Below are 22,621 nucleotides of genomic sequence, written 5' to 3' on the forward strand. Positions count from 1 at the left end.
CATTTCTTGTATTTTTATGTAAGACTCATTCCCACTGCTAACAAGCTTGGGGGAAGGTTTGCTGTTTGGTCATAACATGACTATTGGGAAATCATGGACATGGTGGAAGCTTAAATTCCAGGAGAATGGACATAGACAGGTGCCATCTGGCCAATTCAGAAGATGCAGGAAAAAGGAGTTTATGAAATCAAGCAAGCTTGATAGTGAAGTCAAACACACTGTGCTCAGATATAAGAACAGCTTTTGTAGCATTGTACGATAGATCAAAATATTTTTGCACAAAAACAAACAAAGGGTTCACATGAAGACAGGAAGGATTTCTTTCCTCAGGGGATGCCTTTTCCCCAGGCATAGGATAATGGTGATGTCCATTTTCTACAGGAAGCAAGACAGACCTATGAAACTGATGACTAGCATGGGAAAGATTTTGCTATGAATGAACACTTTCAGTAGCCAGGAACAGAAGACTAACTAAAGGAAAATGAACTTCTTTACTCAGCATCATAGCTTCAAGATGTTACTTAGATGGATCTGCTGAGCTGAACACTAAGAAGTTACCTCTGTCTTCATTCTCCCTTTATGGCCAGAACTTCTTGGGAAGAGTAAAAAGAATTCCATCTTTTCTAGTGCATCAGCAAAACAAACATCAGTGCGGTGTGTTTATTATTAACGCTGGAATGAGATCCATACAATTGAATTGACAGAGCTCAAGTGGAATTTGTTTCTCTTCCAGTAAGGAAAATCATCCCTAGAATTATGAACTGATCAGAGAAGATCCTGAAGAGAAGATTCAAAATCATCAGCACAAAGCTATAAGTAGAGTTGCTTCTGTGGCTAATCAGTTCTTACATATAACCTCTTCAGTAAATATTCAGTTGGAATTAAATCAATGCAGTCCTAAATTGACTGTATAGAGCAGAGGCTACCAACATTATTTGCCTAGTGTTTTGCTTTTTTCTCCTCTGTTCTTTCTCTTGGTGTTCACAAGATTATGATGACCCATCTATATGTACGTAGAGATTAGACCAACAGTATTTCTGTACTAAATATTTGCTGAGTGCTAAATACCCCTGCTATTTGGTTAATACGGAGACGTAATAAGGAAATATGAATTTAACTGCACTTCTGCTTGAGCTCTGTAATTCACCTTTAAGCTGCAATAAGTGTGGACCTGGGGATATTCCTATTATTTGAAAATCCTTAAAAGGAGCTTACCAAGAGGCAGGTAATTGTCTACTTCATGTGAAATGGTTGTAAGTGAAGGAACATGCTTTCTGCATGTATAAACTCCCCATCATATTCCCCATAGAGTTAACTGTTAAGGACAGATATCATTCTGTTTCTTTCTTAGATCATGTTGGCAGGAACTGTAAAGGGCATCTGCTTTTTCTCAAATAGCTTGTTTTAAAAAACTTTTTTTTTTTATTAGGATCATGTGGGTATTTTATTCCTATCACTGTTCTTCTTTAGTTATTGTGGCATGGCCAAGACTGTTAACAATCTTGCCTGAAAAAAAAGTTATTTATTTAAGCAAGTGTATAGCAAATCAGATGACTGTTTGCAGGTCCCAGGAGCAGTATGCAAAATGGTCTAAGGAATTAGATTGTATCATCTAACCTAATCTATTGTTCTGTTTCAGACATTGTTGAATGAGCTAGACCGAAGTATGGGGCGATATCGAGATGAAGTAAATCTCAAAACAGCTATCATGTCCTTTATCAATGCTGTTCTGAATGCTGGGGCTGGTGAGGTGAGTCACTGCCCTAGAAAATCCATCTCGAATGTCATGCTTGAATTAATTTACCTTGGATAAGGCTAGCAGATTATGTCACAAATCTTGTGTTCCTGAGCATATATAGTTTGTGTAAAGTAATGCTTAATTGTTAAGTTCAGTCCTACAATGTCTTAATATTATTTCATTCCCCCGTCTCTTCTGATTCTTCTAATATAACATACCTCACTGAAATGATTGTGGTTTTCGGTTTTGTTATTTTTTTAAGAACTGCAAAGCATTTACCTTTTTCATATCAGTCTTTTAGAAAACATCTTGGTTTACCTTCTGAAATGTTTTGAAATGTTAATATGTTTTGACTCAAAGCCAAACTCAAAACATCTTAATTTAAAAATGTCAAAGGCTTTCAGAAAAGTCAGTTTGTTGTTTTTCATTCATTAGCAACTCTTTCTTTTGTGTCTGGAGAATAGTTTAAGCTGATTTTGTTTCACTAGCAGTGTAACTTTCACTTTTTTTTTTTCTTTTTTTTTTCTGGTTAAACCACAGTAGACAACAATCTTGTAAGAGCTCTTTCTGGGAGTGTATTTGGCTGTATCTGCAACAGCCCTGTAAAGTCCTACTGACTAGGTATCATTTAGCAGAGTATATGGTGAATTTATGACAAATATCTATAAAAAATGTGAGGATGAACTGTAGTTCTGTACATCTGTAAACAGAAGGTAAATCTCTAATTGACTAGCAAGGCAAGCACTCATAACTTTTGCTCTTTTTGGAACACGAAGTGTGCTATCGTTGTGACTGGCCTTGCAGAATTCGTTGTAGATACAGGAGGGCAGTATTTTTAAGAGAAACAGAGGCAAAGACTTTAATTTTTTTTACTTACTTTACTAGAATCCTGTAATCATCATGTGTATTTGGTGTCAGGATAGAGGTTATTAAGAAAGGAAATATTAAGGATTTAAGCAATTTTTTTTAGTGTGATTAAAAGCTTCTGGAACCATGTAACTTGTTTTCCCCCACTTTATAAGGACAATTTGGAGTTCCGATTACACCTACGATATGAATTTCTAATGCTGGGAATTCAGCCTGTTATTGACAAGCTAAGAGGACATGACAATGCAACACTTGACAGGTAAGACATTTTCTGAGAACTGTCATTTATCAGCAGAGAGAAACATTGATCTCCTATATTTGGGTTTCAGATTTAAGCACAAAGTTGTCTCTGTCTCTCCCTATAACTGTCTCCCTTTAAAGACAAAAAGGAGATTTGTCCTTAAAATTAAAATCAGCAGATGAAGTAGGAAACACACATGCTAAACTGGAAGTGGCTGTGACAAGGATTTCATGAATTGTTTTTCTTCTAAGCTGAGGATGACAACCAGAATGAAAAAATAAATGTTGTAATTCTTTTCTTGTATAGCAAAAGTGTAACAAAAGCCTGTCCCGGTTGGAGGGAAATAAACCAGTTCATTGATTTCATTGAGACTGAGTATGTGTGGACATTGTGCAGGTTCTGGGTTTCCAAGATTTTTCTTTAACCTCACTCATTTTTATGATCTATTTTGTAACACAACCCTCCACACAGTAGCACTGGCACAACTGTAAGAGAAAAGGAACCTATGGTGGGCAAAGGGGTAGAGATGTCAAGCAGACAAAAGAGGAAAACAGGTAGCTATTTTAAATGTCTTTGTTACTGTGCAAAATTTAACAGTTTATACTTGCTGGCAAGTGTGTTGCTGTCCCTTACTGTCTGCTACTCCAAGCCCCTTCCTACAGAGCAGGGCTGGTCTGTAGGTATCTAGGACTTTCTAGGTAGGAATGTCAAGTTTGCCGAAGTATATGGTGAAAAAATACTAATCAGGCCTATGTCTGCAGCTTTCAAGGGACCGTTTTCTCAAATATCCACTGTTAGGAGTTGCTGTAGGGTGATGGAGCATATAATGCTTCTGGGATTCTGCATAAGCAAGTGGTTAGCACCAACTGCCTATTATGAAGAAGGACCTCATGTCTTTGAGCAGGGAGAGGCTTGTATCTATCTATTAATGCTACAGGGAAAGATTACATACAGTTTTGTGGCTGTGTTTGCTGAAAAGCTGGAACAAGTAATGTTGGTTTTTGTCTACAACATTATAACCAAGAAAAGGATCTGTTCTGTATGACTCCCTGTTCATTTGGCTAGTAACCAGGACGTATAGAAAGAGCTTAAGATTTTAGGAACTTGTGGATCTTACAAGTTATAGCAATGAGAATGATACAGGGGTTTGAGAGGATCCCAGATGTCTAGATTATGTAGGCTGTATGCCAAGCCAAGAAAAGGAGATGTGCCACAGCCTTTTTCCACAGCATCTCCTATGCTCTGATCTCTGTGAAAGATAAGTCCATATGCCTTGGTCAACTGCATCTCTCACCAGGTCCCCCAGATCCCACCAGAAGCATGCTGTTGTGCTTAATAGGTAAATGGAAAGACAGCTGCAAACTATGCTGTTTATCACACAATCATAGAATGGTTTGGGTTGGAAGGGATCTTTAACTAATCCACTGAATGCATCTCTACTCCACCACATAAAAGAAACAGCTTGTTAATGTTGCCTGACATGGCATGGACTTTCTAGATGCAGCTAATGTTGTCTAGTTAACAAGTATGGGGTGGACTTTCTAGAATGCATTACCAGTGTAGGCATTGCATTAACTACAAGTGGAATATCCTTTTTCAATTGTATGTTTATTTTTAGACACTTACTTCAACACCGTGACTTAGCACAAGGGTTAAAGTACATTTTGACCACAGCTGATCATTTCTTTTGGCCTGATATTAGCCCCCATGGGTTGCTTTGCATACATGTTCCAACATTTTATGTAAGAAAGGCTTGCCAACTTCCAAGTGTTGCTTCTTCTGTGGCGGCACACTTAGTTTAAGTCTGAATTATGCCATGACCATTGGTGGTTTTTGGTTTTCTTTTTCTATTTTCTCTTAGGCACTTAGATTTCTTTGAAATGGTCAGAAATGAAGACGACCTGGAACTTGCCAAGCGGTTTGACCTGGTAAGATTTTCTATGGTGTACCTTCACTTTCCAAGGCTGAACATCTTTTTTGTATCTTTGATGCAACTTCCCCTTGTGTTCCCTGAAAGCAATGATTGTCTTTGGTGCTGAGCGTGGCTGGTACTCTTGTTTTCACCATTTCTCATGTAGCATGTAGGTGATCTCTGATCTATGAGCAATTAAAACAATGATCACAGAACAGGGCTTCTGCAATGTCTTTTACAAAGCCTTCTTTATTTTGTTTAGCTGAAGGTTCAGGAGCAGAAGTGGTTATCAACACTGTTAGGCATGTTTTCAGTCCTAGGCATGTTTTCAGTCCTAACGATCAAGATGCATTCTAATTTCAGACATCTCTATTACAGGAGTATGGGTTCTTTACAGGACTTGGGCTCATTTTTGATGCTTTTCCCAATAGATCACAGGAAACTCCTGAATACTGCCACCTCAGAGACTGTGGAGAGAATCAGTACTTTAGAATGGGTGGAGTTTGAGATGATCATAAAACAAGAACAGTTTCCACAACCTCTAGCAACAGTAAGGAGCTGTAGGATCCAGAACAGTTGTAGTTTCTTCTTTTTTTGAATCAGTTCCTGCCAAACACTGATACAGAAAAACTAATCCTTCCCTGCTTATTGTCTATTATTTATGCCACCAACTCCTTGGACCCAAAGATTCTTATAGAATCATTGGATGGTTTGGGTTGGAAGGAACCTTTAAAGATTACTTAGTCCAACTTCCTTGCAATGGGCAGCAACAAGCATCTTTCACTAGACCAGGGGGGTTGGAATTAGGTGATCTTTAAGGTCTCTTCCAACCCAAGCCATTCTATGAATCTATGTTGCTCAAAGCCCCACACAGTCTGATCTTGGACACTTTGAGTGATGGGGTATCTTACTTATTTATTTATTTTGCTTGCTTCAGGACAGCTCTAGGTGTCTTGGTGGCTCTATGTGACTTACTAACCACCTTTCTAACCCTTTGCCTTGGGGATCTTTTTCTGTTCTGGAGTAGGTTAATGCATATCTCAGAGACCTATGTACAAGCTCCTCACTGAGATTATAGCTGGACATTCCAAGAGACTGCAGAGGTCCAGTTGCTGTCTCCGTGTTGGTCTGACCTTTCACAGTTAGTCAGGCTTTCAATGTGCATGTTTTTTCTCTGACTTGCCCTTGCACTGCCTTTCCTAATTTCAGATCCACATTGATACAAAAAGTGCCTCTCAGATGTTTGAATTGATCAAGAAAAGATTGAAGCACACAGATGCCTATCCCTATTTGTTATCCATCCTCCAGCACTGCTTGCAGATGCCATGTGAGTACATCACAGTTTTCCAGAGGAAGGGGTGTTGCAGAAATGGGTGAAGTTTTGGCATGGGTGCAGGGTCACAGTTACCAGAACACACACTGCTTTTGTCCTCCATTCAGAACTTGGCAGTGCCTAAGGGACTTAGTATCTTGCACTGATCCCACCCAGCAGATTTTGTGCAATACTTAAAGCAGCAGCTTGACTTCTTTGCACTTGCAAATAAAACTAAGTAGCTGGAGACATTCCAGTTAGTCACTGACAGAGCTCTTAGTGACTTTAAATTAGGAGCTTTAAAAAAGAAAGAGCCCTTGTGCTTCAGATCAGAGAATTCTCAGAAATAGACACCATTTTGAATGTTAACAAAATGCAGTGAGGAATTTTTCTGGTGAAACAATACAGTACTGAAAGCTGTTCTTTCACTGGGAAATTCCACAATAAGTCTTCGGGCTGCTATCTTGTGGCAAAATGTCAGCTGAGGGCTCCTTAACTCAAACTGAAAAATAACATTGGCATTTGTTTTCAAGAGAGGTGATAGAAATCTACTTGTTAACTGTAATAAAGTAATTCAGTCATGTTTTAAGAGTGTAGCAGCTGCATGAAAGCATAGCAAGTTCACATAAGAACTACTTGCCTTAATCCTGTTAGGTATCAGGGGCTGGTTTTGGTTACTTTCAGCCATATTTGAACAGTCAAACTAAGTCAACTTTAGGAAGAAGTATGCAGTGAGCTTTTTCAGGAGGTAGTGTGATATGTTTTCAGGCACTGATTACGTTTAAGTACTGCCATGCACAAATTCAAGCAGTTGTTTGTCCCAGTGGCCTCCTTGCTATTACCATTTAAGACAATACTTGAGCTTTGGGTATCGACCTGGAGTGTTTGGTGGCAGAAGAGTTAAGTCCTTCTAGGGTAGGACAGGATTGTACTGGAGCAATTTAAAATAATTTAAGGTCTAGGTTATGTAGCTAAGGGAGCTAAAGTGAATTTTATGTTCCTCTGGCTCTTTTATTTGACATGCATGGGATCAGTCCATTTTGTTCAGTTTCTGTTCTTTCTCTCAACACATTTTGATCATGTTTGTATGAACTTTTTGTGTCAGTTGAGTTTCACTGATCTGCAGACAACTGAATAACTGAGCATGCAGATAGAACATCTAATTGTTTTTATAGTGCTTGGTCACGATATTACCTAGGTGCATAAAAAACAAAGCAAAAAGCTATCAATCCCCATAAATTACTGAGTAACAGCCATCATGATCATGACAGAATCAATTCTGAATTCATCTAAAGTGCAAGCTGGAGCTAGTCTGTCAAAAGGATTGCACAGCCTGAACATGCAAGACAGACATAGAGTTGCAAATGCTTGTTATGTGCTGTTTTAATATGCCAAGTGTTTGTAAATAATCTTCTAGCCTCAAATCAGTGTTAGGTTCTGTGTACTGTAATTTACTATATAAGAGATTAATATGGGAACCGGAAAGGAAGGAATGCCAGTTTGTCAGTAGATCTATGCACTTTGGCATGAAAATTGAAGTTCTCATGGGTTGGTCATTTTCCTTACAGATAAGAGGAATGGAGGAAATTTTCAGCAATGGCAGCTGTTGGACAGAATACTCCAACAAATTGTCCTGCAGGATGAACGAGGAGATGATCCAGATATAGCTCCGCTGGAAAACTTCAATGTCAAAAATATAATTAAAATGTAAGCTGCAGCATTATTGTTAGTTTCTCTTATAAAGGTATAAGTATATGATAAGTATGCAGGTACTTTGGAAATAAAATATCTTACCTGAAGAATTACCTGTGTTAATTTACAGCTTCTTGTTGACTTGCTAGTCTTATAGCCAAGTTTCCCTTTAATGATGTCTTCAACAGATGTTATTTTCTAGCAAAGTCCTTGCTTTTGGTTTCTAATTTATTTTAATATTAGTTAGAAGAGCAGAGAAAAAAAAAGTGATAGTATAACAAAACTATCTCATTTTTCCTTTTTCTTTCAAAATGTTGATGGAAGCTTTCATTGATATTCTCCCCAAAATGTTGTCATTTCTACTTAGATCTGATTCCTCATTAATGAGCACATAGTTTAGAAAGATTTGAAATAGTTGAAAATAGTCCCCATCTAGCACATAAAACCTTTTACCTCTCAGTAAAGCATCTGCATGTGTTCACCCACAGACTTGGCCAAGGGTTCTACCATTATTTTTTCCCATAGGGCGCATCATTTGAGAAGTCTAGCTACATTAGCTGGCTCTCATCTCTACTTCCCTGTTCACAGTCCTTTTTTAGCCAAACTTTTGGAGTCTCCATCCCATCCATCTACCTCAGGTAATTCATGGCCCATTAACCTTCTGAAATATCTACTGGGTAGAGCATTCTTATAGAACATAAGCCTCAGATGAAATCAAGTTCTCCTGTACTAAAAATTCTACAGTCCATCCTGTTACAGGCATGAGTCAAAATCAAAATTGGTTTCTCATAGTGGAAAAGTACACCGGTGCTGATCTCTTTCTGTCTGTCTGGATATCAGACTCCATTCTAGAACTTTTGCCTAATCTTCCATTTCTACTTTCATAACTACTACTCATTTTGCATATCTAATCAGTCTCCAGCATGCCCTGCATATTTTCTGTCAGTAATAGGAAATAGCTGTGCCAGTGTGAGATACGAGCATTGCCTTGTTACTGATATATTACCCAACAGATAAGCATCCTCCCTTCTCTTAAGGAAGAAAAAAACAGAAAAAGGGAAAAAAAAAAAAAAAAAAAGGAAAAAATAAAAAAGGAAGGCAATCCAGCCTTGTATTAATGATAGGATAATTTGTATCCCATGGCAGGATGATTTTAGCTATGACTTCTGCCTTTCAGAATAAGTAGCCTTGGCACCTTGATGGTATTACCTGAAGACATGGAAATGCCAGAATTTTTTTCCCCCAGACATTCCTTTATTCCTCTTTAGGACTTCAAGCTACAGGATATCACCTTTTTAATATAAGCTGCTAACTACAATAGGGATCAGGATTTGGACCCAGACTGACCACTGGTATGATCCTGATTAAATGTAAATTCACCAGGTTGTCTTTTGCTGATCACTTCACACAATGGCCACTTGCCTTTTAGGCTGGATAGCTCAGAACAAATTTAAATGATCCGATTTCGTCTTTCAGGCTGGTGAACGAAAATGAAGTCAAGCAGTGGAGGGATCAGGCAGAGAAGTTTCGGAAAGGTAAGTGTGTCCTTTGTGTTTGGGGGTGAAAGCGAGGAAGAGCATGATTCAGTCACAGGGCAGTGGGCAACAAAGCTAGGCACAATTGGATGTCCAAGTTTTCCTTCATGGACTAAACCTGCTTTGTCCCTTCCAGTATATTTCGTCTTATGATGAGTTTATCTGCTTCATAGGATAGGGCTTCCCTCAATCCTCACATGAAGTGATTTTACAATGTAAGTGAAACTTGGGCGTTGCTCTATTGATCACTGAATATTACCATCAGAACAGTCATACTCCATTTTCTTTTCTCTACTTTCATTAAACATCCCCAGATGAACTGACAGAGTTGTCAACTTTATTTCAGTGTAACCTCCGTTTCTTTGGGAACTGTCCATGAGCTTTATTTCATTAGCCCCACTTACCTGTTCTTCCTAGATCATGCCGAGCTGATGAGCAGGCTAGAGAAGAAGGAGCGGGAATGTGAGACAAAGACCCAGGAGAAAGATGAAATGATGAAGACACTGAACAAAATGAAGGATAAGCTGCAGAAGGAATCCTTGGAGTTGCGCCAGACTCGGGACCAGATGAATGACCTGGTAGCTCAACTTAATGAGTTCTCGGTAAGAGACTGGGATTCTTCCCAATCTTGTTTAAAGCCTGCTAACAAGTGAATGATGAACAAAAGTACATTATCTAGCCAGCTGCAAAGATGAACACATAGAAGCTGTTCAGCTTTCAGTTTGGACCAAAATCCCTGAGCTGGTGGTATAGAATGGGTAATGAATGAATGGCCTGCTCCATTCCTTCTTTTCAGCCAACTTCTCTGTAGAAGCTGCTGAGGCACACATGTCCTCCTCTAGGCACTCTTTTTACTGCTGAGGTGGTCCTGACTGGAGGAATATTTTGGTGGAATATAGAGAAATCTCCCAGATATGAAAGCAAATTTAGCGATGAAAGAGGATTCCCATTGTGCTTCAGGAGGGCCTGTGCTACCCTGGAGCTCTGCAGAAGAGACATTTGCATCTGCTTCTTCCTGCCTGTTCCAGTAGTGTGCCGGAGCTTCAACTCGCAGGACAGAGGCCTGAAGTTAGACACTGCAAAAAGCAGATTCATTCCCTCCTCCCTCTCCCACTTTATGTTGGTGGGGCCTAATGACAGGTATTCAGTTTTTCAAACCCAAGGTTTAAAACCCAGGAGTTCAAAAGTTCATAAGATTGAACTTTTCTCTTTTTTCATACATAAGGAGAAAATAATACATTTTGGCTTCTTTTACTAGCTTTCTGTTTTTCTGAGCCATTTATGGTTCCCTTTTTCAAGCTCTTCTCCACAACTTCAAGGGCTTGAAACTTTCTCTTAAATGAAAGCTGAGATTCCTCCCTTTATTGCATGGCTTTGAGTGCAGGAGGCTTTAAAGAAAACATCAAATATTTTGAGACTTGTAATAAAATCACATCAGCTGGCAACATGGAGTTATTGTGCCTTTTAAACCGTTTGCTTTCTTTTTCTGTGTGTTTTTTTTCCAGCACGGGGGCAGTATTTCCTTCCCACCCCCACCACCCCCTCCTCCAGGTGGCCCACTGGCTTTGTCGTCTTCTCTCATGTCTGAGAATTTGCCCCCGCTGCCACCTCCTCTGCCCTTCTCCAGCTGCCCCCCTCCTCCTGCTCCACCACCTCCTCCAGGAGGACCTCCTCCCCCACCAGGAGCACCACCCTTCTTCAGCATGGGGATGCCCCCTCCTTCAACAACCACCTTCAGCAGCAGTGGCACCAGCCTGAAGAAGAAATCTATCCCGCAGCCTTCACACCCACTGAAATCCTTCAACTGGGCTAAGCTGAGTGAGGTAAGAAGCTGCAGTACTCTCAGCAATTAATTAACTTTCCGAGTGTGAATCAGTGTTGATTAATGCCATGGTGACTGAAGCCAGTGATATTGTGGCTTTCCTTAGGCTGAGTCAGTAGGAGTCAGTAACTGTCCTGAGGGAGCCTCCCCACTTCTCCAGCAGTAGCACAACACATCTCCTGTCATGACCAAGGTGCCAGTTAGGTTGAGCTGCAGTGGATCTGAGCATACCAGTGGTTCAGCATAGCTGCAGTGGGACTAAATGTTGTAAGCCATAGCTGGACATCTCTAGGGCTGGTATGCCAGAACTGCCCTCACTTGCACATCATGGAAAGGGACAGTTAGAGCCAGTGCAAGCAAAGCACAGTGAGGACCAGCTTCCAAACTAGCCTCCTCTACCCTGACAGGAGCAGTCTCCAAGGAGAGAAAGGTGGCCTGTTTCTCCTCACCATTCACTCGTGGCCATGAGGCTAGCTGCCCTTCTCCTTGCATGGTTACAGCTTTGCCACTTGAGAATAAAACTCTGAAGTGGAAATAAAAGCAGAGGAATTGGATTCCTCCTGTTGCACTCATATTCTGCTATCTTAGTTGCCTTTACCTCCTTTCCACTCCTCTCCCTGATTTTTTTTTTTCCTTTTCTCCCTTTCTCTTTAGGTCTTAATTTTTTTAACTGATTTACAAAGAAAAAAAGTGTCTGTATTGAGTTTGGATGGCTGCCTAGAAACCCAGGTTCTCTTTTAGACTGAAACTCACCCAGGGCCCAACTCAGGCATTTGGAATGAGTGTCCAGGGACCTCTGGAATGCCACAAGAATTCTCTCTCCCCCTCTCTCCTTTTCTTTAAAATAAAGTGAAGTGAAATATTTGCTGCACCGTCTGTGCTTGTCTGTCAAGGCCACGTGGGGGGTGTGGGAGAGAATGTAAAGACGGGGATTTATTTTCCTTTGCAGAACATGGGACTTAGTGCTCTGAAAAAAAAGAAATAATAACTAATATATGTGTATATATATATGAATATATATGAAAAAGGGAGAGCCACAGGTGTTTCTGTTTAGTGTACAGTAACTGTAGGCTTATCCTGCCCTCTGGTTAGGAGTGAAGGCAGCTGTACTAATAAAATTGAAGACCTGGGTGGTGAGGTAGGTAAAACGTGGTATTTTGAAGAAGGCAGAATAGATGGAAAAATGGACATAAGAGGGAGGAGTTTTCATTTTGGGGTGTTTGTGTTAGCATTTTGACCTAGTGAGGTCCCTGCAAAACTGCAGAGGTTGAGGTGAAGAGCTACATTTGTCTTGTTCTTTGGGTACCCTTTGTTATGGAATTAAATAATTCCGCTGTCTGCTGGAGAAGGTGCTGGATTTTGTCCACCTTCATCAGTTATCCTGGTTTCCCTGCTTCAGTACAAGGCACTCATTTTCTGTTCACGTGGTTATGAATTTTCTGGATACAAAGTCATGAGTAGGTCAGATAGCCTCATCTTGCATTTCTTTACTATTGCAGCACTTTAACGATGTTCTCCTTAACTGTCAAAGTAGCTATATATAAAGTAACAAAGACTCAGAAACAGCATACTGGCGGGGGACAGCATATCTCCAGTTCTTGAGCATGGGGAAACCGAGGCCTGGAAGTGTGCATAGTATTATTTTATAATATTATTATAATATTATGTTATTTTGGTTCATGGTAGTGCTTAACTTCCAGTTCATATGGATGCAAGTTTTCCCCCCAAAAAACAGTTTGAGAAAAAATACATCTGATACCGTGTTTTTCTTTATCTTTAAAAGCTGGTCCGGATAGCAAAGGTAAGGGTATGCTTCCACCATGCAACACAGCAGGGTGCAGTGACCTAGTGCTGGAAACAGAGCTGCACATGCACTTAGGGCTGTAGCCAGATCGAGTATGTTATTCAGCTCTTTGCATCCTGTTGTGCCCACCCTTCAAAGTAGTTAGTGCAGGCTCTCTATCCTAAGCTGTGTAGTAAAAAGATGATGCTCTGACTGAGGCAGCCCACGTGATTTTGACCCCCTTTCTGTCCATGGAGTGAAAGAAAGCTGACAGAGCCCTAGATGAGTGTGAATAGGGCTGACCATGAGGGATTTGTCTATGGTATACTTTCTTAGCAGAGGAATTAAGGCTGTTCTCTGGGGCAATTGGTGTGATTTTTATTTTTTTTTCCCCAGCCCCAGTACTGTCTTAGGAAGGAAAGGATTGATCTGCTGGGCGTTACAAGAATGATCAAATATATTCTAACTCTTAGCAGTTGACAATAACAGATTGTCCGCAGTTCCCATGGGTACAATTAGAAAGAGCTTGATTGGAAAGTATTCATGCTTCTAACAAGGAAACTCCAAAAACCCACTAATTTCTTCTGGGAATTACAGATTTTGTACTAGCTTTGATATGAGCTGATGGTCAGTGGCAAAGCCATTTGGATGCATACGTGGGCTGAATTCTGGTTAAGCCCTTCCACACCATAGCTGCATTCATACAGCACTGTAGCATTGTCTGTGAATTCCATTCATACAGCACTAGAGTACTGCTGGTGCCAAGGATCTCTGTTTTTCAAGAAAAAGATACTGCAGTGTAACTACTGTAATGCCCTGGAAAGATTCCTGTCTTTCTTTCTAAACAGAATGTAGAGTTTGCTCTCCCAGCCCGGATTTTACATAACACCCAAGATCAAACAGGGTCCAGACATTTATGGTTCATCCAAACAATGGAGTGGCTTCAAGCACTCTGGAACTATGGATTCATATAATTAACTCTTTAATAAACATAAACATAATAATTTGAAGTTGTCAGAGTGAACCAAGTCAACTGTCCACTGTGGTGCTTGTTATCTCATGGCTAGAGAAGAAATATCCCATTATGAGACAGGCTGGTAATGACTCCAGCAAATGATCCAGACCTGGGTGAACTTGTGCGTGTAATATTATTGATTATTCTGATTTCTGGAACTTTCTTCCTTAAAACAGCCTGAGGATCACAGCAGACAATGATACAGGATTTCTGCCAGAAATTCAAACTTAATGGAAAGATTCCTGCAAGATCTCTGTGTGAAGCTGCTCGTAATAGCTTTGGTGGTGCCCAGTCCTACGCTGAGATAAAACAGCTGTCTCAGTTAACAAAGATGCCAGAAATACAATTTTTGTACACAGTGGATTTTTCTTCCATTGAGAAAAGGATCTGATATTAAGAAAGAAATTTAGAATCATAGCATGGTTTGGATCAAAAGGAACCTTAGAAATAATCCAGTTCCAACCCCCCTTCCATGGGCAGGGATGCCACCCACTAGATCAGGTTGCCCAAGACCCCATCCAAACTGGCCTTGAACATCCTTTTTCAGATACATAATGGAATTATGAATCAAAATTCTAAGGTTTTACACTTTTTGGTGGTTTAAATTTACAAACATTTGGGGATTGTCTGGTTCAGTATTTGCAGAACACACATAGTTTCTATGGTTTTTCTAGCCCTGCAGGATAAATGAAAGGCTGACCCAAAGTACTGTTAGCTTTCACTTTTCTGTGAGGTTGTTGAGTCATGATGGATTTTGATGACTTGCTGCAGAGTATCATTATTTGTTCTTCAGGGTAAATAAAATCATCCATTGGATGTAGCAGAGGATAGCTTGGTATGATTTCTAGCTCCTAGAAGCACTCCTATTCTCTAATCTTCGTTGTTTTGTCCACAAATTGTGCTTCATTACAAAGGTGGAATAACAATTGTAGCAGCTCCAGTGAGCTAATTATTAAATGCAACTTACCAAAACTTCAACTTGATGCAGCAAATGTCTTGTAAATAATTGTTCTGTAAATAAGATATTTCCTTAACTAGTATGTACTACCATTTCGATAGAACTCTGGGAAAAGTAGTTCAGAGGGTGTGTTTCTTAAAATGGGCCAAGGCTTTGTAAAGCAGAGAAACCACAGGTCTTGGTAGACTTGTTGAATGAATAAATGCGTAAATAAATACATAAAGATGGGAGAAAGCTCGTTGATTAAGTGACCTCTCTTTTTTCCTTTTTAAGGAGGAAGAAAGAAAGGGAAGAAGAAATAAGAATTTTCTTTATTTTAGAACTTTGAGTTAGGGACCATAAGTATTCTTTCTGGTGCTGAGGGAATCATTTATCATAGCACCCATGTTACACAAGTCTGTTTCTCCTAAAACTCTCAGTCTCTCTGGCTGATGACAAGGCACAATCAGCCAGTTAATCCATAACTGAGTAGGAAGAGGTCAGTGTAGGAAATTATCTGGCAAAAACAATGAAGTTTTCAAGGGCAGAACTTAGGATAGAAATAGAAAGGACAATCCCATTGCAAGCAAAGGTTGTTTATACCTATGCCTGCCTAAGTTTTTCTTTGACTGGACTAGTTAGCTTGTTTTTTAAGCACTAAGATGGGTTCCTTGGGTCAAAGTTCTGTTTGTGCACACCATTGCAATGAGTGCTGCTTTGGAGTTTGTCTTCATGCTTTATGTAGCACACAAACCAGCTTATTTGGGATCAGATTTAACCCAAGTCTTAAAATGAATATGAATGAAACAGGAATCATTTTAACTTCCTTGGTTCCTTTTTTTCTGGAAGATACAGATAAGAACCACTCTCTGCGATCCCTTTGTGAGTCTCAGAACTGCCTGTTCAGGCACCTCTGCAATCCAGTAAGACCAGCCCATTCTGTAGTGCTTTCATCAGTCTTGCCATTCGTGGGGAAACTTCACTCCCATGAGGGCTTTCCAGCCTGACAGGTAGATGGGCAAGACTCTCATAAGTAGCTGTCGCTTGAGTCACATCCAAGCACAGCATACAGCTCCTGGTGCCTGCCAAACACAGCACGTAGCTCTTGGCATCCCCAGGGTTCTGTCCCAATGACAACTCTATGGATGGTTCCTGAAGAAGGTCCAGTGCCTTTAAAGGTTGGACGTGGTGCTTAAGGACATGGTTTAGTGTGTGATATTGGTGATAAGGGTGATGGTTAGACCAGATGATCTTGGAGGTCTTTTACAACCTTAATGATTCTATGAATTTCTGACCACTGGCTCTCCTCAAGATATATTTTTTCATCTCAATGTTTGATGGGACAATCTGAAACAGGGAGGAACTCAGAGAAACATTCCCAAGTTCAAATACATCCCTTAGTATTTATAATGCAAGGTTTATAAAGCCAGCCTGGAAACCAAGTGAGATTGAACACCCAGCCTGGATGCTTCTGGCTAAGACTGGCAGTAGAAGCCAACATTAGGATAAAACAAAAATTAACTTTGTCTCATATTCCTTTAGCTGAGATGAGCTTCCCAAACTTGTTTGTTGTATTGTAGTCACAGGGTCATGTTTTTGCTTTTATGGAAAGGAGAGCCGCACTGATTGCAAGGAGTGATACAAAGATATTGGTGAGCCTATTCAGGGGTATGTGCTCCCATCTAGCACACACTCTCACTGCAAACAGCATTGCAGCAATCTCAGCCAGACAGCCCTCCCTCCCCTCGGGCACTCACAGGCTGCCTCTGGAGGGAGGGTGTTGGTTTTCCTCCACAGTGTCTGCTCCGCCAGGAATTTCCTCCAGAACACTTCACACTTTTATTTCCCCCTCATTTCATTTTCTCATCAGGTGTTTTTCCTTGCTCCTTGAGCCTTGTGGCTTAGCACATTTCCCTCATTCCTTTGATGACTGTGAATGGGAAGTAGAGCCTGTTCCTAATTAGTTCTGATAATGAAGTGTTAATGCACTTTGCTGTGTAGGTGCAAGTCAGGTACTTCAGAGCTGGAGCCTGTGTGAGGGTTTCATTGCCATTGCTTGCTGTTCCTGGCTTTCTCTCCACCGGTGTTCTGATGTTTTTTCATCTCCTGAGGTTTGCTTAGGTCTCTTTACAGTCCTTTCTGTCCTTTCTCTTTTTCTTTTAATCAACACCTTCCTTATTTTTCCAGCTAATAAAGTATACATTAAACGTACACTTTATTAACTAAATGAACTGAAAGACAGTGTGGTCAGGTGTGAAGAGCCCTGAATGGGTGTGAATGAACCCTGTTCTGAATGGGTACTTGCCCAAAGCTTATCCCACTCCACATGCACCTTAACAGTCACCAGGAAGGAGAAAGTAGCTCAATCATTGTGTCCCCTTTTCTGGCAAGGACATCTGTCCTGAGAATATCAACAGGAGACCCCAAATCCTCTCCTAGCTTAGTGTGACTGCTAATTGTGGTGGGGGGATTGGAACTATATGATCTGTAAGGTCCCTTGCAACCCAAACCATTCTGTGATTCTACGATTTTATGATTAGATAATACTTGTATTATAAGAGCTTATTTGGTCCAGGGCTGATGAACAGCAAAATTGAAGGAGGAGTCTGTGCTGTTGCATATTTCCAATTAGTGTGGATGATGCTCTCTCAGACATCTGGGTATAGCTTGTGCATGAGTCAAAAAAGAACTCAGATAAACAGGAGAGATCACATAACAGGAAACAATTTGACTTCAAAGACTCAGGGCCTTAAAAGTAAAATAAAATCTTAAATTACTTTAGCAGGCAGGCAGAAACTACACACCCTTTGGGGTTTGCACCAGAACCTGGCAAAATTGGCAGATGGGAATACATGTCTTGGGTTTGTCATACATTAGTGTCCTTCCTGAGCTTTTTCTTCATGATGATGACACTTCTTTCACGTGACCATAACCATCGTGTTAAAGAGATGGTCAATCCTGAACGAAAAATTACTGTAGAATCATGGATATTGCTTGAGATATGGTCTGCTAGACTTAGAATGTGGCCTTTCATCAGAGGCTTGCTGTGATGATTTTTCAGGCTATTTTTTCACACTAATGTTTAAAAAACAAAACAAAACCCAGCGACACCAAAATGGCATTGGATGTGCTTAGCTAAAAGGTTTTGCTATCTCATTAAAATACATCCTTTTCTTTCAGGAGAGGATCCATGGCACAATCTGGAATGAGATTGATGATTTAAAGGCATTCAAGGTGCTGGATCTAGAAGATTTTGAAAAGATGTTCTCAGCATATCAGAGACACCAGGTAGGGGTGAACTCTTCCATACCTTGTCTTCCTTGAATTTCTGGAGGAGAAAGGAACACTTATTACAGTGATTTGGATTCCTGCCCACCTGCAGTCAGGCTGCATTATTTGCTGTTCTGTCACTGTTTAAAAAATGACAACATCAAAAGAAGATGGGAGGATACAGTGGGCAGAGTATAACCTTCTGTTATCTTAATACTAATAGACAGCTCTGAGACAACAATCCCCAACAGGTAATGCTCAGTTTGACCTCAGCAGCCACTGGCTTCCAACAGCTCCTGAGCTTTACATTCATGCTTACTAGCCATCTTTTTATTTCTCTCATATCTTTCTACTTCTCTATTTCCCAAGGAAAAAGTCTGTAGTTGCCCAAGTACTGAAGCAAGGTGACAGCATTAGCTGTCTTTTGCTTTGTATCTTTGTTTCTTAAACAGCCAACTGATCCAACTGGCTAGGTGACAGAAACTGTCTGAATGAGAGATTATAATACAAACAGCATGCTTTAAAAGTAGCCATTTATTAGAATGTCTTTTTTCCCTCCTCTTTTTCTTGGAAAGCAAGTCACCTTCAATCCATCTATCTCCATTGAATGAAATTTAGCAGGAGAGGGATTGTACTTGCATTCCCTGAACTCCCCCAGCTTTCATTTGTTTTTGGAATGTGCTTAGAGAAATTCAATCTTTGCTACTCTGTGGAATCAGATCATTTCTTTGGAATTTTAGGAAAAGACACAGACATAATTACCATAAACAGCCTTTATGATTAAGCTCTACAGTGATGATGGTAACTTCATTGTAATTATTCAGTACCTTAGAATTAACACGCAAAACCCTTGTCTTTGGACTTTTCCATCTGTTCCTTTCTTTATCTCTCTCATTTTTTCCCTGTCTAATTCAATGAACATAATAAATAACTAATGAACAATTCTTCTGATTTACTATCTTACAACCATCCAGATAAGCATCCTAATGTGAACGTTGTACAATGAGATTTAATTTCTTATGCTCCTGCAAATAGCTGCTGCTGTTTCTGTGGGTTCCTCTCTTTCTCAGCCTGTGAATCCCATTCATTGAAATAAGAACTTGGTTCACAGAGGGAAAGAAAGGCACAGAAAATTGCACTGGGATTAGACCCTGTTGCCTACAGCTTAGTTATGGCAGTGAGCTCCTAGGAGTCACACAAGTAGCCTGACTACCATCTGTGCACAAGAGCAACCATGAAGGTGCCATTTCAGTGTTGTGGTTTTGTGTCAACACATGCCATTTCAGCTGCAAACATTGCAGTTTCCTCACTAGAAACAACCTCCAAAAGCCTTGCCTCCTTTGGTCTCCAAAATCCAAAGCCAAAGGCATCCTGGTCTGCAGACTCTCAGAAGCAAAACATTAATGGATGTGTAACCAACCACTGCAAAGTAGCCTGGCCTATTCAGCCATAAGTAAAGCTGACCTTAAACAGACATTAAACCTAAATCTTCCCACTGGAATGGAGCCATCATCAGTGACCTCCATGAGTCTCAGAAGAGTCCTCTTCAATCCTTATTAAGCACACTTTATGACAGTGACTCCAGACGCTGGAGTGTCACTTGTATAAGCTAATCATATTTTTATGTAGTTAAGTGTATTGCTACCCTTCCATCTTTCATTCTGATTTTTCACTGCTAATTTTTTCCTTAAATATTCCATTGTTATTACTTTAATTTATACTTCCTATTTCATCCATACTTACTCCAAAGTGAACTGGATTCCAATCAACAAATTCTCATTATTTTTATTTTTTTTAATTTTAAGTCCAGGCAACCAAAATTGCTTTTGAATCAAATTCTTATGAGAACTTTTCCAGTTGATTCACACATAGTCTTCTCTCCTCTTTTCTTTCTTTAAATATACCACTCTGGCCAAGTATGTGTTTACCCTGGGTTTGTGACTTTTAAGCTTCATCCAAATGTCTATAAAGAAAAATGTCAATGCAAAACTCTGCTCTTTTACATCTGAAATGTTGAACGAATTCAAATAAAGACATTTCTTTCTTTGCTGCTATTAACATGATCTTCATATTTTTTCAGTTTCATTTATATTAAACAGCTTCTTTTCTTTCTTCGTCATTTTTTTTTAATGTCAAAGGATCTTTTCTCCTCTCTCAAGCCCAGTGTGCCATTTTGGGTGCCTATCAGGGAAAGCAAAATTGTCCAGCATACAGAATACTGGACCAAGAGTTCTTAAAACTTGTCTTTTGACTTTGCTCCAATCTGACTGTGTAATATTGACCTTTTGATTCAGTATATTTGATGTTTTCCTGGAGTACGAAATAAGTTATGAAACAGTTGGTGTTTGTTACCCAGTGGTGCTGTAAGATTTTTTTAGTGGTTACAGAGTGCTTTTGGCTATAAGTTGTTGGCTATAAGTTGTTAAAGGGTATAATGTGCTATTGAAACAAGTTGTTACTGTTAACGGCAAACTGTGCCTCTGCATCAGGAGAGGAGAACTGACCCTTGATTTTTAACCTTGGCAGTTCTTTCAGTAAGGCTCTGGACTAGATTTGTAAAGGTATTTAAGCATTATCGTAGTTAATGTTTCGAGACCTGAGAGATTTATGGTTTGGAGACCAAATTTATTCTTTTCTGAAAAGACCAAGAACTCTTATTTCCCTAACACCTGCTGATTTAAAATATGCAAAGAAATGCTGAAATACCTTTAAACCATCTGGCCCAGTATTACTTGCTAAGCATTTTATTCTCTTAGAAAACAGTGTGTGTCTAAATTCAGCTGCCTTGTTAAACTTGGTATCCTTCTCTGTGACTGATTCTTGGCATGTTTCCTTCTTTGTTATTTGCGGCTGCTGCCTGCATAGGACCTGCTAACTAACCCCTCCTCCTGTAAGCAGGTGAGTATCATTGTCTGCCTTCTGATCCTCTCTTAGTGCTTGGGAAGATGAAGCACTGCACCGTGCTGTTACAGGATCATGCCTCATCTCATGACAGTTTTTCATATGTCCTTGCACCTCTGTTTTCTGGGTGAGGAAAGTATAAATAAAATAGAAATTAAAAAAAAAAATAAAAATCCTTTGGTTGTATCAGCTCTGCAATAGGAAGACATAGTTCCTTTCTTTCAGTTAGCTATAACCTCACTGTACTTTCTGCCCATGTCTCTGTAGTTCTCTTTTTGATGATCCTGGGCAAAAAGACCAAGGACAGAGGAGATGTGAATGTGAACTCTTCCTTCACTATGATAATAATTTCTCCAGTGGAGAACAAAGGGGTTGTAAGGCAGCCTTCATTCCCACTGTTCCCATCTTCGGTGCATCTGCTTTGGACACGACTGAAGTCTTCAGATGTGTTCACCAGCCACAGGCTTCCTGATAAAGAAAATCTTTCTTTCTGTAGAACAAGGATGCACTTCAGTTGGACAAAAGGATTTGTGCCAACTGAGAGAAGCAGAAGGGTTAGACTAGAGGGAAACCTACCACATTTAGGATTGCTGAAAGCCTCAGAGAGTTCAGTGCAAGATTGAAATAGTGTTTAGATGATGCAGAGATATCAGACTGCCAGTGTGTCTTCAAACTGGCTACCTCTCACTTTATTCATCATCTTAAGCAAAATTTGTGGGAGAACTTTTGGGAAGAGCAACACTCTCATAAGGGATTTTTCAGATGTCATCCCTCATGTCTTTATAAGAAAGCAGTCCTCACTGTGAGTGCTCAGGGAACTGTATCTAGAAAGTTTCCTCCGCCACTGGAGGAGGCTGATATGATCTGGGTCATGAACCTGGGTTATCATCATGGCAATGTGCACCATGAAGCAAGTCAGTGTGATAGAAATGGTTCCAAAAGTATTGACAATTACTGAAACCTAGCATACTGCTGTGGTACCAGACCACATGTTCTGCAGTTCACCAAACTCAAATTGTATTTGAAACAGTACAGCAGTATGAGAAATGTATCCCATATGTCTAGTCATATCAGTAGTGAATTTTTTAGCTGATCTTTGAATTTGCAATTAAAATCTCAAATCTGAAATGCTCTTTGAAGCATATAACACAATATTAGTCCACATGGAAAGTTGGTAAAGCAAGATGGAATAAAATGTAGGGATGTTGTCTATTAGCTTGACAGCAGCTCCAACTGTTCTTACTTTGCGTGCTTGACTTATCTCACAAAAGCTGGTCACTACTGCCCCCTTGCTCCTCTTTTTCTGTCTAAGAAAATGCAGATAGTCCATATGTAATCTGTTTTCCTTCAGCTAAACTTGAAATCTGGCTTCAGTAAAACCTGAGGCTTCATCTGCTTTTGCTTACACATAACTCCAAGTGTCTATAAATATCCCTCTCCTCAATATGAGTTCAAGAGAATATATTTTTAGATGAGACCAGCCCAATCCTTGGTCACAAGGAGTGGGCCATGTCTGAATAGTTCAGGTATTCATCTCTGTTGAACCTTCAGGGCTGGGGAATTGAAACGAGATGGAGACTGTTACACCAATCCCTG

The 22,621-nt window shown here is 40.0% G+C and overlaps 1 protein-coding gene across 12 annotated transcripts in view; it reads left to right on the top strand.

The window, feature by feature from the left end:
• The window catches only part of DAAM2 (dishevelled associated activator of morphogenesis 2), a 203,572-nt gene that overhangs the window by 147,525 nt on the left and 33,426 nt on the right, over positions 1 to 22,621 (top strand). For 10 of the 12 annotated variants that reach the window (XM_072035714.1, XM_027454027.3, XM_072035716.1 and 7 more), the window contains 10 exons: positions 1,640 to 1,750; positions 2,761 to 2,864; positions 4,708 to 4,774; positions 5,968 to 6,085; positions 7,639 to 7,777; positions 9,239 to 9,297; positions 9,715 to 9,899; positions 10,803 to 11,120; positions 18,035 to 18,142; positions 20,990 to 21,022. In XM_072035714.1, coding sequence (XP_071891815.1) covers positions 1,640 to 1,750; positions 2,761 to 2,864; positions 4,708 to 4,774; positions 5,968 to 6,085; positions 7,639 to 7,777; positions 9,239 to 9,297; positions 9,715 to 9,899; positions 10,803 to 11,120; positions 18,035 to 18,142; positions 20,990 to 21,022 — 1,242 coding nt within the window. The remainder of the gene's footprint in view (positions 1 to 1,639; positions 1,751 to 2,760; positions 2,865 to 4,707; positions 4,775 to 5,967; positions 6,086 to 7,638; positions 7,778 to 9,238; positions 9,298 to 9,714; positions 9,900 to 10,802; positions 11,121 to 18,034; positions 18,143 to 20,989; positions 21,023 to 22,621) is intronic. The other 2 variants (XM_072035715.1, XM_072035717.1) reach the window with 1 other exon arrangement.

The sequence above is a fragment of the Anas platyrhynchos genome, chromosome 3 (assembly GCF_047663525.1).
Source record: "Anas platyrhynchos isolate ZD024472 breed Pekin duck chromosome 3, IASCAAS_PekinDuck_T2T, whole genome shotgun sequence".
Lineage (NCBI taxonomy): Eukaryota > Metazoa > Chordata > Aves > Anseriformes > Anatidae > Anas > Anas platyrhynchos.